Here is a 14,748-nt window from a genome sequence, read left to right as displayed (position 1 = left end):
TGCCAGAAGGAATTGAATATACATGGTCCGATAAATGGGACACACATAATACATGCGAGAAATGTAGCAGTGCTAAACATTTGTGTGATTGTGTTAGTTCGTTTTTTCGGTGTTCATATTGTGTGATCATCTTGGAACATGCTTTTCTGTTTTTAATACTCAATGAATTCACATTGTGTGTGTGTGTGTGTGTGTGTGTGTGTTTACCTGATGCACAATTTTGCCAAAGGCTTCCTGCAGTTTACCATGAATGGTAGCTAACTTCTTTGCGTCCCTGTTGGCTTCATGGATAGGGATCAGCACCTTGTAAATTTCATTCACCGCCTCATACATGCCCGCCTGGGGGGGAGATCAAGACAAACGTTAGTGTGATACAATCAGCAGTGATAGAAAAAATACCAACGCTTAAATTAGGGATTTTAAGAGAATTAGGGGCTAAATTAAGCTCATTTAAAAAGTTCCAAAAACATCGGACAGCCTTTGTACATTTATTTTAGCTTAAAGGTCTTTGATACGATGATTCATGATGAATATACTGCATGTTACTATCTGGGAAGTTACTCCCAAATGTACATATATTATAAGACCTATATTTTGGATACGTAGCAAAAAGCATTTTTTGGGTGAGAGAAAGAGGAAGCCACTTGCATGATTGTCAACCTCCATTCAACCTATGACCCATCTACCCTTCTCACCATGGAAAACGAGGAAGCACCCTGCTCCAGGAGTCCCACCAGGCCGATCTCCGTGAAATATTTCCCGGAGCAGATGCCCTCCTCATCTGGTGACACCACATCATCAGAGACTGCAGACTCCTCCAGCACGTTGGAGGAAATGTTCTGTATACGAATGAACATATAGAAGCTCACACATCAGCAGACCGTTGTTTCCAGGCATGTCTACACCATGCACCCAGTGCTTTTCCTACCTGGAAGGTGACGCAGCCCACAGGCAGATACTTGCGGTCCTCCAGCATGCTCAGGTACTCGGCCACCAGAGCCGCGCTGTGCACCAGACACTGGGCCGCCTCAGCGTGGTTGTTCCTCTCCGAGTGTTTGCCCGCCATGTTCTGAAGCCACGTCAGCCGCAGGTCCGGAGACGTCTGGTAGCCCTTTGCAATCCTGGAGACACAGACACATCGCAAAGATAAGAACTAAACACTGACAGAGAGATGAGGATGCTCACAGTGCAGCAATACATGTTTAAGTGATTAAGAGGTGGGAGTGTGCTTGTTTTCCTTACCTGAACATGAGATCTATCAGCATCTCAGGGTCCTCCTGGTGCTCCTTCATCTTCACCGTGTCGGACAGGATCATGTGCAGGTTGAACACAAGGTCCTGGACCTGGATTCAGATCATCAGGGTTCATACACTTTTTCACCAATGATTTTCAATGACTTCTCCATGACCTTTAGCTAATTTTCCATGACCAAAATAATTACTCTTTCTCAGCGGTACCACTGAAAATGGTTTATTTTAACATGGAACAGGAAAATAAGGTCTAATACATGTTGTGCCTATCTAAAACAAATCAAATAGGCTTACTAGCTTCTACAGGCTAAAGCAACTAAAATCTCTCAGCAGCAAAATACCTCATCAGTTAAATGCCATTTTACGTTTCATTACTATACGATACAGTATTTATTATCATTATAGTATTACTATTTCGGCGATTAGATAAAATATTAATTATATTTGATGCAACTTTAGTTACATTTCCATGACTTTTCCAAAACTATGGGAAAAATATTGTTTTCTATAACTTTTCCAGGGCCTGGAATTAGCATTTTGAATTTCCATGACTTTACCAGGTTTTTAATGACCGTAAGAACCCTGATTAATAGAGATCTTGAGTTATTGCTACCACAAGTCAAAATCTGTTAATTTAGTATGAATAATAAGTCAGTCACAGTTTACACTGTGATGGACAGAAGCTAAAATGTATTTTATGGATAGCTCAGTACCTGGTCTGGGAACGTGGTCTCTCTGAGCTCCAGGTCCTCCTCTGCGTAGGTGAGGATGGTCTTTAGAGAGCGACGCAGAAACTCCTCGTTAAAATTCTGAGACGTTCCCACCAGCGAAGAAAGGGACATGGTCACTTGCATCTTCACTCTGGCAAAGTTCTGAAAGTGCATTCACAAAGAGAAGAAAGGTTGAACAAGTCATATTTGTTAGGCTTGTGGCTCTTGTGTGACAGATACGGACTGAAAAGGAAGCGTTCTGCCGAGCAAATTTCATTTCTAGTCAAGCAATCATTTTCAGAAAGGTCTGTCTGTGAAAAGTGTGGTACAGACAACTGTATTTGTAACCATCACCAGCAGCTATATGGAAGCTACACTTCAGGTTTTTGGGGTGGATGATGGGTTTAAACATTAAAAACCCCTCATCCCAGCTTTATGTTCAAATGTTCCAATCAAAATAACACCACAACATGTTGGGTTGTAAACCTTTAGTTTTCAGTTGTACTTACATTGCCAATCTCAAAGTTTTGCCTCATGAGGAGGTAGAGGGAGGCGCTGGCGTGGGCCCTGATGGTTCCAATGCTGCTGCTGCAGCTCCTTAGCAACCGCAAACACAGGTCAGCACACTGCTCCGTCTCCTCCTCGAACAGCAGCTCAGGAAACTGCACCGACAGACAGAAACACACACATATTGACACGATACAAATGAAGTATGAAGCCCTGGAAGAAATTGCAAGGAAGACCTGAAATGTATCACTTTAATTAAAGTATTACCTTAGACACCAGCGCCCTCTGTGTGGCGAAACAATGCTGGAGGTAAAGGGCGCTCTGGTTGCAGGCCATGCTGTGGAGCAACACCTTCAGCACCCCCCCCAGGATACTCTCCTTAGACTCTGTCACTGATACCGTCTGAAGGGAAAGGGACACATTATAAGAGCAAGGCAGGGTTTATGGATATATATTTTTGCATATTCACATGCATGAATATATAAAGAAAGTCCTTTCCCTTGCTTACCTGCACAACAATCTCCAAAGTATCAAGAATAGTTAAGTTGGCTTCTGTTGCGAGGTTACCATCGATGAGTGCTTCATGCTCCAGCTCTGCTCTGGTCCTACAGTCAACAGAACAGAGAACTCTGTCACAAAATGGTTCACACCTCCCAAATTGCGATGATAATGCTGTACAGCCTAACATGAGGTTCCTGTCACGATATTCAAGCCCTAGTTCATAGTCTTTGTGTGGAATAAACAGATAAGATGTGCCGAGTAGAGTACTAGCCTATATGCTTGTTTGCATTCAATTTAATATGATATCTTTAACACTAGAACCGCCAACGGGTCAATTTTACCCGCAGCTGTTTTTTGATTGTATGTAACTTTTTTTCAATAACATATTAAAGTCTCCCAGTCCGTGACAATTCCTGAAAGGGTGTTATGTTACGTAGCACCATCTGTTGTTAAAAATGGTCAATATGAAGTCAGATTGAAAAAATCGCCCAAAAAATTGCCATTTATACCTATATCCGCCAGCGGGTAATATTTACCTCATAGAAAATGCAGCGTAAACATGACGTGTTGCTATAGCAACGCCTTTTGTCTACTGCGGTTCCTTATAGATAGAGAGATAGATTGAGAGAGAGATAGAGAGATTTGTACCTAAAGAAAACACAAGTCTAACACCAAGCGTTTACATCGGCACTGGTAGCGATATTTTATACTTCATGCTATCTGCACAAACTATATCATATGAAAAGCTGAGAGTCCACAAATTCTATTGGTATAAGTTTCAATGTGTGTGCGATCAAAACTCACTGTTCTACATGATACATTTAATTAAATTGTACCTTGAAAATCAATAGCGGTTACATTTGACCCATTGGCGGTTTTAGGTATACAGCGACCTCTGGCGGTTCTAGTGTTAAACAAAAAAGCTGCTTGTCTATCTATATTAAAATAAATCTTACACTGAAAGTGCAGACCTTAAACTATGCAAATGATCCACAGAAACAATGCATGCAGATCTATATGTAAACAGCTAGTGCAAACTTGTGACTTCAGAGGTTTGAAGTACGACTGTCCCTGGCTAAATACAATATTTGTCGAATAACACATTTGGTCAATAATGATTAGTTTAGTTAATCAACAGATCTGTAGAACAAAGTTTTTCATCAACAAATCATGCAAAAGAACCACTTTTGATTTTACAATAGATTTGTTCATAAGTTTACTTGAAAAAGAGTAATTCAATATGAACTTATCAACTAAAGTATTCTTAGTCAACTAAAGCCAAAACGGATATACATAATATAACAAGGACAGCTAAGGAATCCATCCCTGGCCTACAGGTGGAACATTAAGGATAAATGCTGTGTATATTTACCTGTCCTACATGTTTGAATATATGCAAATATATCAGGACTGGCTTTCAGTCGTAAAGCATTAAAGTATTCATTACAAGAAGAACTATTGCTACATTGTCCTGTAGGGAGACACACGAGTCAGAACCCAAAGCAAAGCACGCTGGTTAAAAAGCAAAACAGACTCACTGCAACCAATACCAACCCCGAGACAGACATGATTACCAGGAGAGAGGGAATGATGATGAGGGTCAGAACCATAAACAGGTGGTCTCTGTTGGTGTATTCATGTGCATGTGTGAAGAAATCAAAATGGAGTAGAAATGAATCATGATATTGGTCTATCAGGAGTGATCAGTTTCAAGCCAAGGAGGATCAAAAAGGGACAAGGAGGGTTAGATTCAGGGGGGAATCTGATCCAAATGTAATACATACATTTTGTGTCCACTGCAACCTCCCACAGGCATGTGAATACACCACGATTGAGTTACTGTACTTAAGCGGGGGGAATTTAAAGGAGCACACAGCAAATGTGGACCATACAATACCTGACTGATCTGTGACTCCTACATAAACACAGCAACGTGAGAGAACACATGGAAATGAACAGAAAACAAAGATTGGAGCTGAATTTACAACAAGAAACAGAGAGTCGAATAAATAAAATAAATATGAAATACGAAATAAAACAAGCATTGCACGAAGCAGTGTATCTTTTGTGCATGCAACACAGATATCTGCAATTGCTTGGTAAACATGTTAAATTAAACATTAGGCAAAATAAATCATTCTGCTCTGTTGCTATGGAAATCCAAATGAAGAATTGGAAATAACCAAAAAACTATAAATTAACTTTGGCAGAAGTGGACATCGTTTGTGATATTCTAATAAGAAGATTAAAGGATTGTTTTCCACACTTCAAGATGTATCTATCTGTAAGGCTTTAAAGGATTTATTAAAGGTGGCGATATAAGTGGGTATGGACATTAATATACTCATTCATGGTTTTGTGCAGCACAAAAAGTGTATGCACTTAAAATACTGTGTTCCTTCAAAGAGCTGACTCTTTGAGGTTTATTATGTGACATATAGTTAGAATTCGGAAGGTGGATTTAGAGTTAGAGAAAAAGCGTACTTGTCCATCTTTTCGCTGTTTTGTCTCCAGTGGGTCATGTCCTTTCTCCATCGAAGGTTTTCCTGACTGCCGAAAGCACTGCCAGATGGACTTCGTTCTAAACGGAAGAGAACATCATTTACTTTTGTATTAGTGGTGAAAGAACGTATGTGTACACAGTGAAACGTGATTGACTTTGGTTGAAACTTTGTTTGATCTGCAGTGCTATTAAAGTGCACAGCAGTATGAGTGTGTGCAGGTTGGAAAGCAGGATATACTGTAGTTTAGGACTTCTTGTGTTAGCATCATTTTGTTTAAAGGTCTCCTATTATACTACTTTTAGGAATATATTATAGGTCTCAGATATATAAAAAACATGTCTCTGAAGTGTTTTGCTCAAAATACCAAACAGATCACCCATTCTAGCCATGCCTCTATTTCAGCCCTATTAGAGAAGTGCTGATTCTGGGTCTGCAGCTCTAGAGAGAGGAGAGCGCATGCAGGAGAATTCTACCCAGATACTCAGCTAAACGCCGTGATTAAAACGCCATATCATGTTCCAAAGCACATCAAGGATTACTTCTCAAATAGTATGGAGCTCAAATGCTTTTTCTCTTGCGGGTTTACCACAAGGTGAGTACCTTTTATTTCCTGCTTTTTTACACATAGTCTCTCCAGTACAGCGTTAGCTCTGAGTGTTAGCGATGCTTGCTAATGTAAACACAGACCATATTACTTCCAAAACATGTCGCTTATTGTTTCTGATAGCAACGTTTCTGATAGGGCCGTGGGCGTAAAGCCAGCCTACATTTCCGATAGTACGTCATATCGGACGCAAATCTGGATCAGCTCCGTTGTACCCCCGTTTTTAGAGATGTGGGTACGGAGGAAAAGGGAGAAGGTTTTATTTTCTGACACTTTGTGAGTTCCCTGGCACACCGGGGACACATGTTTATGTATAAAAGACATCAAAAAGTGCATTTTGCATAATAGGGGACCTGGCTCAATGTTTCATCTGTGTTTGCTTTCAGAGTATACAGATATAGTGTGTGAGCATTTGCTGAGAGGTGTTAGCCCCACCTAGTTGTCCGCGGCTGCGTCGCACCATCTCCTGTCGGGCCCCGATGCTGCCCAAGATGGCCTCCTCCAGCTTGGCCTTCATGTCTTTAGACTTCTTAAAGGTCAGGCTGTTCATCCGCTCAAACGCCTTCTTCCCCTGCATGGTGAACACAACATGGGCCTTGTATCCATGAGGCAGAGGATGAGTGGACGGACAGAGAAACCAAAGCGGGGAAGTTATTTGCAGCACAGCACTCAGCAAGCAAGGCAGATTAGGAGCAAACAAGCAAATGTGCAAGCATCGACAAGCAGACAGCAAACAGAGCATAGCAGAAAGTAAAACACACAGAAAGAAAGAATGTTTAGAAGAGGTTTGTGCATACATTATTTAGAAGATTTAGAAAATGTAAAACTAAATCTGGACAAATATGTATGTATGTAAGAAATAGTCGTTGCTCTCTCATGAATGAATATAAATGTCCACAGTAAAGTTTTGAGTTTTCTTTTTCTGTTTGACCTGTATTAACTTTTTGCTACAATTTCCCATTTGTTGTGATCACATATGTGACCTGCTCCATCGAAATCAGTCGCATTGACCCGGAGACACATTTTGAGTTGTATACACTGTTGGAAAGAGGAGACTCCTAGCTTTCTGATGATATCAGGATTGTTTTTGTTCTCCAAATATTAAGCGAAATATGTCCCATTATATAATAACTGTCACCGAGTCATCATTTTGAGAGAAAGGCCTTTAAAGTTTCCTCTTCTCTGGATCGATCTGATTGATTATTAGCAAATTATCAAAATAGTCCGGAGGGAAGATATTTTCGTTTGGATTACTGGTCTGGGGGAAGCTTGCGAGTGTGTGTGTGTGTGTGTGTTTCTGTAATTTTGCGTGTGTATTGTGTTTGTTTCCAGGGGAAAACACTCACGAGAAACACCGGCTGTTGTTAGGCCTGCTGTGACGTCAAGTTACTCCGTTCTCCGCTTGTAATTATGCCGTTACAAGCTTCAAAGTTGTATTTATCATCTGAATTTGCCGAAACAAGTTTAATATTCTGAAAGCCAAGACTTTGTTTAATTGAAATCAGATGAAAACAAACTGTAACGGACCCTGCCGTGTTATCTATGATTACTATACGCCTTACGTTCATAATTTCAGCGGAGGGAGGGGAAGCAGCGCTGCGGAACAGCAGAGTGGCGAGTGAGAGCTGTCATCTTCCCTTTACAAGCTTAGAAAATGTATTTATCGTGTGATTTTAGTAATAAAAGTTTCATATTCTGAAAGCCAAGACTTTGTTTATTTAAAATCAAACAAAACACCCGAACTCCGAAAAACTATTTCTTTACGCAAATCCACGTTTATTTTGAAATGAGCCGTTGCGACTTCCGACTGATTTCGATAGAGCGGGTCACATATGATGGCTGATATGAGTATACAGTTTCATTTATAAACCTCACTATCAGTCCAACTGGGAAAATAATATTTTGTGGGACATAAAACTTCGGAGAAGGTACACTCAAGAGACAATGGGTACCCAACCCTCTGTGTGCTCCTGGGCAACCATGCAGTGGTTAATCGGTGTGTTGATGTCACCTTGTACTCAAAGCAGGACACACACAGGTAGAGGAGGTCCAGCAGGCGGTTGAGCTGCGACACCGACAGGTCTGTGAACCACTTCTGTAACACTAGCTCGTCGGCGTTCTTCAACACCCACAGCAGACAGATGAGCAGACTGCGGCTCGACTCGGCCGAGAAGCTACCATGCGGACGACTCGCCTGGAGAAATGGACCATGGGAAATGAACAGAGAGGAAGGACAGAAAGAGGTATGATAAAAAGACAAACGCCTCCAAATGTTGTAATGACGTACAGTAGTAGGACTGCTCCATAAATTGCAGATGAATGATACCTGCGAGTTGAGCAAGAAGCTACTTGGTCGGGACATTGGGGTGGGAGTGGCGGTGCCTGCTATCGCCGCGGCGACCGTCTGGTTGATCAGGCTGTTAGCCTCTCCCTCAGCCTCTTCCCCACTGCTGCCCATCGCTGCCCCCTGGGGACAGCCCGGCCGACCCCACTGGTTATGGGACTCTAGTGAGACAAAAATAAGAGAATAAAAAATACAATCATTAACAGGAATATAAAAATAAAAAAGGGGAATTGCTTTATCTAGAATGGAAAAATAATAAGGATGTTGACACTTTGATAACATGGCATTTTTAGAAATAAATACTATTTAATAATAACTACTTGAAAAGATATCACAAAATAGGCCACATTTTATTCTGCGATTATTCAAACATTTATCACTGGGTCATTTTAAAACCAGATCCCGGTCTAGATGAGTCTCATTCACTAAGGAAGCGGTGGGGGTGGGGGTAGGGGAGGTCAAATAGGGATGAACTGAGGCAAGAGATCAGCAAGTTCATTATGTTTCTTTGCAGTTCAAATGATAACCTCCAGAGTTCCAAAGTATAAAGCTACTGTAGGTCACATTTGTAACGTTGCAGAGGAGTGTGTTTGAATACCTCAGGTTACTTGGCATTTTGCCACATTATGTCGTAACAGGGGTCTTTGCTGGCTCAATGTAATGCTGAAGAGGTACCCTCGTGCTCAAGTGCACACACATCCATGCCCTGCACCCAGTGTGATAAATGCTCTGAAGTGGCCAAATTGTTGCCAAATGGTTTCAGGGACAGTGAGTAAATATTCATCTGTGATTTTCTAAAGTGGTTTAGGTAATCATTGTTCTTCACTTGTATTAAAGTAGAACATGAGATGACATGGTAAAGCAGTGTGTGGAACTGAGAATACCACACATACTGATATTCTAAAAACATGCAACTCTTTATCCACGCAAATGTATGTTTTTTTGAAGCATTGAATAATATATTTAATAATCTCCCTTTCGCGTAGTTTAAAGAACACTTATAAAACACAGACCCGCCTTTTAAAGAATGAATTATATAAAGGGTGTTGTAATGTAACTAATATCATGTTTTACCTGTAAAGTCATGGAGCAGTGGTAGTGTTTCCATGACGATGCCAATGAGAGGCAGGTACAGCATGGCGACTCGGGCCTTGACCTCGGGATCAGCGTAGCGGGGGTCAGAGTCGTGGCTGGACAGGAGGTTATGGACCACACTCACCACTTTCTTATGAAGGCCGAACATGCTACAGTGCAAACAAGAACAAAACTGAATTTAATTTCACGTGAGAAAAGCACATTGGGTGGGAGAACAAGGGAAGCAACTCACATTAAGACACACATGCACAACCTTAACTCACTCACATGAATGCATGTCAGCAAGCATACAGACTTATCTCTCACCAACAGACACAGAGACTATAACCTGATTATAGCACTTTTGATTCTCTACAATACATGATAGTTTATTGGGTACATACACTGTGACAAAGGTAACTTCGTCACTGTGGACTGATGGCTTCGGGCCTTGCATTTGTGCACATACTATTTATTGATGTAGTGTTTATTGTATTTTATTTTGAAATGTGTTCCCCTTTCCCCATGTCTGTTGCCGTTGATTGTGTGCACCTGGTGCCCTGTGTTGTCTCCTCCCCCCTCACCTGTGTCCTATTGGGTTGTGCATTTAGGCTCTGGGGTTTTTCTGTTTGGGAGAGGTGTGTGAGATCCTGGTGGCTGCAGGCTGTGCTCAGGGAAACAACAGCAGGATTGAGGCTGTGTGTCATTGTGTTGATCGTTTAATAAATGCCCACACCGGGTTATATTTTTGGACGTTCTGCCACTGCCTCCTTGCTTGGTCGGGCCGCTCAATTGTCGGCGTCACAATTGGTGTCAGAAGTGGGATTGACCAAGTGAGGAGGTGAAAATGATGGAGGAACTGAGGGAGATGATGAGATCACTCATGCAGCTTCAGGTAGCCGGTGAGCAGCAGTTCGCACGGATACAGGAACGGGAATCCATGATGGAAGAGGAACGGAGACTCCGGAGGCAAGACGGCAGATTGGCTAAAGGCTCGACGGGCACTAACTCTGCCGCTGAGGCATCAAGAAGTCAGTTTATTCTCATCATTGCCCAATACTCACAAAATATAACTTGTTGAGCTGGGAAAATGTAATGAGATATGCAAATGCTTGCCTCATGTACAAAATAATACACGGCCTTACCTCACCTCCGCTCAGACATTTTATCACCATACGCACACCTGTAACTAGGTCAACAAGAGCTGCAACAAGAGGATACTGCGTTGTTCCATTAAGGAAGAGTTCATTCAGCCAATCTTCTTTTTCTTTTAAAGCTGCACAACAGTGGAACTCAATCCCAGTAAAGATTAGAGAACAAAACACCTGCAGTTTATTTAAATCTAACTTAAAAACATGGTTAGTGGAAAGTCAGCTCTGTCAACACTGACACAATCTGTACTTTACAATGCTCTGTTTGTACATGTGCCTTGACCTGTTGCTATCTGTCTGCTTTGTGAATATATATTTTAGTTTAGTTTTTATGTTTTTATATATGCTTTTATCATAATATAAGTATCTCTGTTGAATGTTGTTTTACTGATTGTATTTACCTGTTATTTGAAGTGAATTTTTGTTTTTAGGATGACTTTTAACATCTGTCCAGGGACTACAGACGAAAAATAGCCTGTTGGCTAACTCTGGCGCATTTACAGAAATGTCAATCAATGTGCACTGTCCCTGTCAAATAAATATATAAAAAAAAAGATCTTGGCGGAGAACCGGAGATTGGTGCAAGAGCAGAAAGAGGAGCAGCTCCGGTTACAGAGGGAGGAAGAGAAGAAGGTGAGAAAGGAAGAGGAGATGCGCTTAGCGGAGGAGGCTCGTCTGATACGCTTGGAGGAGGAGAAGAAAATCAAAGACGAGGAAGATGCTTTTCTAGCCGAGGAGGAGCGGGTGAAAATGGCCGAGAAAATCCGTCTGGAGAGAGAGCGCGTCAGGCAGCAGAACCAGCAGGAGCGCCGGGAGAGGAAGAAAGGGAAGCTTCCTGTCGACTTCAAACCCTGCTGCACAAGGGGAAGCAGGTTGTTGCCGTGGGGATAGACGTCACAAAGGTAACAAATCCAGATGAAGCAGACAGTACAGCTGAGACAGAGAAGCTCCTGGTGGATGAGCTTGTCAGGAAGGTGTACGATGAGGATCCGGTGCAGAGGCCGCTGAGGCTGGAGAAGGTCAGAGCCACTCCGCAGCACATAGAGGAGTCCAGGAAACACCGGGTGGAGTGGAGACCCATGGAGGAAAGCAAAATGGCCAATGCCAGAGAGAGATGCAACCATGCGCATCGCGCGGTGGTCCCTTGCCTTGCAGCCATACGACTTTGCGGTTAAGTACCGGCCAGGGAAGTCAAACCGGGTGGCTGACTGGTTGTCCCGAAGCCAAGACTGTTAAGACACTGCTTCCTGGGGAGAGGGGTAAGGAAATGTGACTAAGGTAACTTCGTCACTGTGGACTGATGGCTTCGGGCCTTGCATTTGTGCACATACTATTTATTGATGTAGTGTTTATTGTATTTTATTTTGAAATGTGTTCCCCTTTCCCCATGTCTGTTGCCGTTGATTGTGTGCACCTGGTGCCCTGTGTTGTCTCCTCCCCCCTCACCTGTGTCCTATTGGGTTGTGCATTTAGGCTCTGGGGTTTTTCTGTTTGGGAGAGGTGTGTGAGATCCTGGTGGCTGCAGGCTGTGCTCAGGGAAACAACAGCAGGATTGAGGCTGTGTGTCATTGTGTTGATCGTTTAATAAATGCCCACACCGGGTTATATTTTTGGACGTTCTGCCACTGCCTCCTTGCTTGGTCGGGCCGCTCAATTGTCGGCGTCACATACACCCACACCCACAAACAAACCACCACACATACAATCACCTTGTATGTGACATGATGATGTGAAGAAACTCAACCATTTTGACCATAGGCGGATTTTGCATTACTGCATTACTAAGTCTAAAACTGTTCCAATACAAATATTTCGTATATCAATATTTTAATATATGTAATAAAATGATTGTTACAATACAAATCTGAATAATATCATGTTTTGTCTGAAATAATTTCATTTTTGAGCAGTCGCATGTTGTGACGTGTGTGTGTGTGTGACGTGTGAGGTTAAGGACACAAGTTCCCTCGTTTTTTTTTTGCATACAAGTGATTCAGCTATTGTATTACAAGAATTAACAGTAATGGATATTCGCCGATTTTTTAAATGTCCAATTTCGTCTTGTAAAGCTTCAACAACAGAAGAGCCACCGACTGAGCCTAACCTTACCAACCAGCAGCCGTCAGAATGTGAAGTGGCAGACACACAAACAAGCAGCTCTGGATTAGCTAAACCAGTTAACGTTAGCCCTACAGCGGAGAGCTCTGGATTAGCAGGACCAGCTAACGTCATTAACCCCACAGCAGGGAGACCACCGGTGCCGGGCCGTCAGTGGGTCATGATGATCTTGGGGAAAAACACAGCTGTCCCAAGCAGCCTACTTTATCCAAATTCCCCTAAAAAATGATTGGGAAAACAAAACGATCATTTTCCACGTACTATTACAAGAACTATCCCTGGCTGGAATATTCAGTACGAATGGATGCCGTCTTCTGTTTTTCATGCCGCCACTTCCAGACTGACAGCGGTGTGGAGGATTCCTTTAGAAATGGCCTGAGTGACTGGAAAAAACTAAGCAGCAAACTGGAGAAACATGCACACTCCCAGGCCCATCTGAACTGCATGGTTAAATGCAGACCCGGCGCCAGAACAAATCTAAAGGGAGGGCATATGATTTTCATGGGAGGGCACACAACACCGTCATGTGCTGCGGGCCTGCGGCATAATATATATATCAAACAGCAAGGCCAACGGCATTGCGCAAAGACGCACACTTATCGCAAATACATACACAAATAAAGGGCAACATAGAAAGCACTTTAAAACATTGTGTGCGTGGCAGCACATACACTGGTAAATCACGAGCAAGGCACACTAGTTAAGGATGGCAGCTTCCTCATCGTTGCACTCGGAGAGAAATAGTAGAGACGGAGACGATTAACTGCTGTTAGTTCTATTATGGCATTTTGCATGTCGTGAGAGGTGTACGTTGCTGTGTGGAGAATGCTTTCCATTATTTTGGCCAACTTTGCATCTTTGTGCAGCGTATACTCAAACAGCGATAGGAAGAGCCCACTGCCTGACTCGGACATGCTGTGGAGTGAATCGTGGTCACCTCTGAGAGGGAGTTGGTTGACGGCTAAAAAGGCTATAATATCAACGACTGCTGACACGGCTCCGTGCCAGCTGATCTGCACCAAAGTACTAATTTCCTTATTTGTTTCCTCGCGTATCTGTCTCTCTCTCCACAAACTCTCACATGAAATGTGTTCTTTTGATGCGGCATGCCTTAGCAGTCCTTTATCAGTCTGTAATGCGTGTTTCCAGTCGCAAAAACCTTTGACATTAAAAGCCACATCAGATGAAGACGTAGCCTATTTACTTTAAACTGTCTACAGGGGAAACAAAAGGCTGCGTCTGCTTTTAACACATCTTCAAGCCATGGTCTGTTGTTGTACCATGCAGTGGCAAAAGTGCGCTTCTTTCCTGAAAACAATCTCCCTGGATAACGATCCAGTTTCACCTGCTTGGGTTTATTAACCCCAAGATCATCTGGGGCTGTTTCGGTTGCTGGCCCAATAGTAGCTACTACTGTTGATGTGCTGCAAGGTAGCGTCTGTAGTGGAGGCACCGGCACCGGCACGGAGGAGGAGGAGGAGGAGGAGGAGGAGGAGGAGGAGGAGGAGGAGGAGGAGGAGGAGGAGGAGGAGGAACTATTTCGTTTTAATAAATCCTTAGACCTTTTAAGACAATTTCTGATGTCCATTTTGTAATTCAAACAGAAATGGGAATCTACAGAATGCACAATAAACAATAAACAAATCCAGAATAGGCGGCAGAGTATGACGCTGTGATTGGTCAAAATGTGGACGAATCACAAATCACAAATCACAGACACATGAATTTATTTGACGTAGCCTGGATTTTTTTTTTTTTTTACTATCTGACATCACATACATCATAGCATAACAGTTCAGAGTTTATTTATAATAAAAAAAAATAATATATATATATATTTTTTTAATAAATAATAAAAATCGTGTTTATTGGGGGAGGGCAGGAATGTCAAATGGGAGGGCCTGGCCCTCCCTGGCCCTCCCACGGCGCCGGGCATGGTTAAATGGGATAACTATAAAGTGACTGCATCTTCTGGATCTATTGCA

General features: G+C 42.5%; 1 protein-coding gene across 28 annotated transcripts in view; it reads right to left on the bottom strand.

Moving 5' to 3' along the window:
• Positions 1-14,748, bottom strand: part of dock7 (dedicator of cytokinesis 7) — a 55,244-nt gene that overhangs the window by 7,420 nt on the left and 33,076 nt on the right. For 11 of the 28 annotated variants that reach the window (XM_034210758.1, XM_034210633.1, XM_034210641.1 and 8 more), the window contains 13 exons: positions 9,495-9,664; positions 8,403-8,581; positions 8,088-8,270; positions 6,512-6,647; positions 5,453-5,549; positions 2,976-3,072; positions 2,735-2,869; positions 2,470-2,622; positions 1,964-2,122; positions 1,243-1,343; positions 929-1,121; positions 696-839; positions 208-339 (listed from right to left, as the gene is read on the bottom strand). In XM_034210758.1, the coding sequence (XP_034066649.1) occupies positions 208-339; positions 696-839; positions 929-1,121; positions 1,243-1,343; positions 1,964-2,122; positions 2,470-2,622; positions 2,735-2,869; positions 2,976-3,072; positions 5,453-5,549; positions 6,512-6,647; positions 8,088-8,270; positions 8,403-8,581; positions 9,495-9,664 (1,879 nt within the window). Of the gene's footprint in view, positions 1-207; positions 340-695; positions 840-928; positions 1,122-1,242; positions 1,344-1,963; positions 2,123-2,469; positions 2,623-2,734; positions 2,870-2,975; positions 3,073-4,865; positions 4,884-5,452; positions 5,550-6,511; positions 6,672-8,087; positions 8,271-8,402; positions 8,582-9,494; positions 9,665-14,748 lie in introns of all 28 variants that reach the window. The other 17 variants (XM_034210621.1, XM_034210742.1, XM_034210576.1 and 14 more) reach the window with 3 other exon arrangements.

Source organism: Gymnodraco acuticeps, unplaced genomic scaffold (genome assembly GCF_902827175.1).
Source record: "Gymnodraco acuticeps unplaced genomic scaffold, fGymAcu1.1, whole genome shotgun sequence".
NCBI lineage: Eukaryota > Metazoa > Chordata > Actinopteri > Perciformes > Bathydraconidae > Gymnodraco > Gymnodraco acuticeps.
This window is presented reverse-complemented; position numbering and strand designations above follow the sequence as displayed.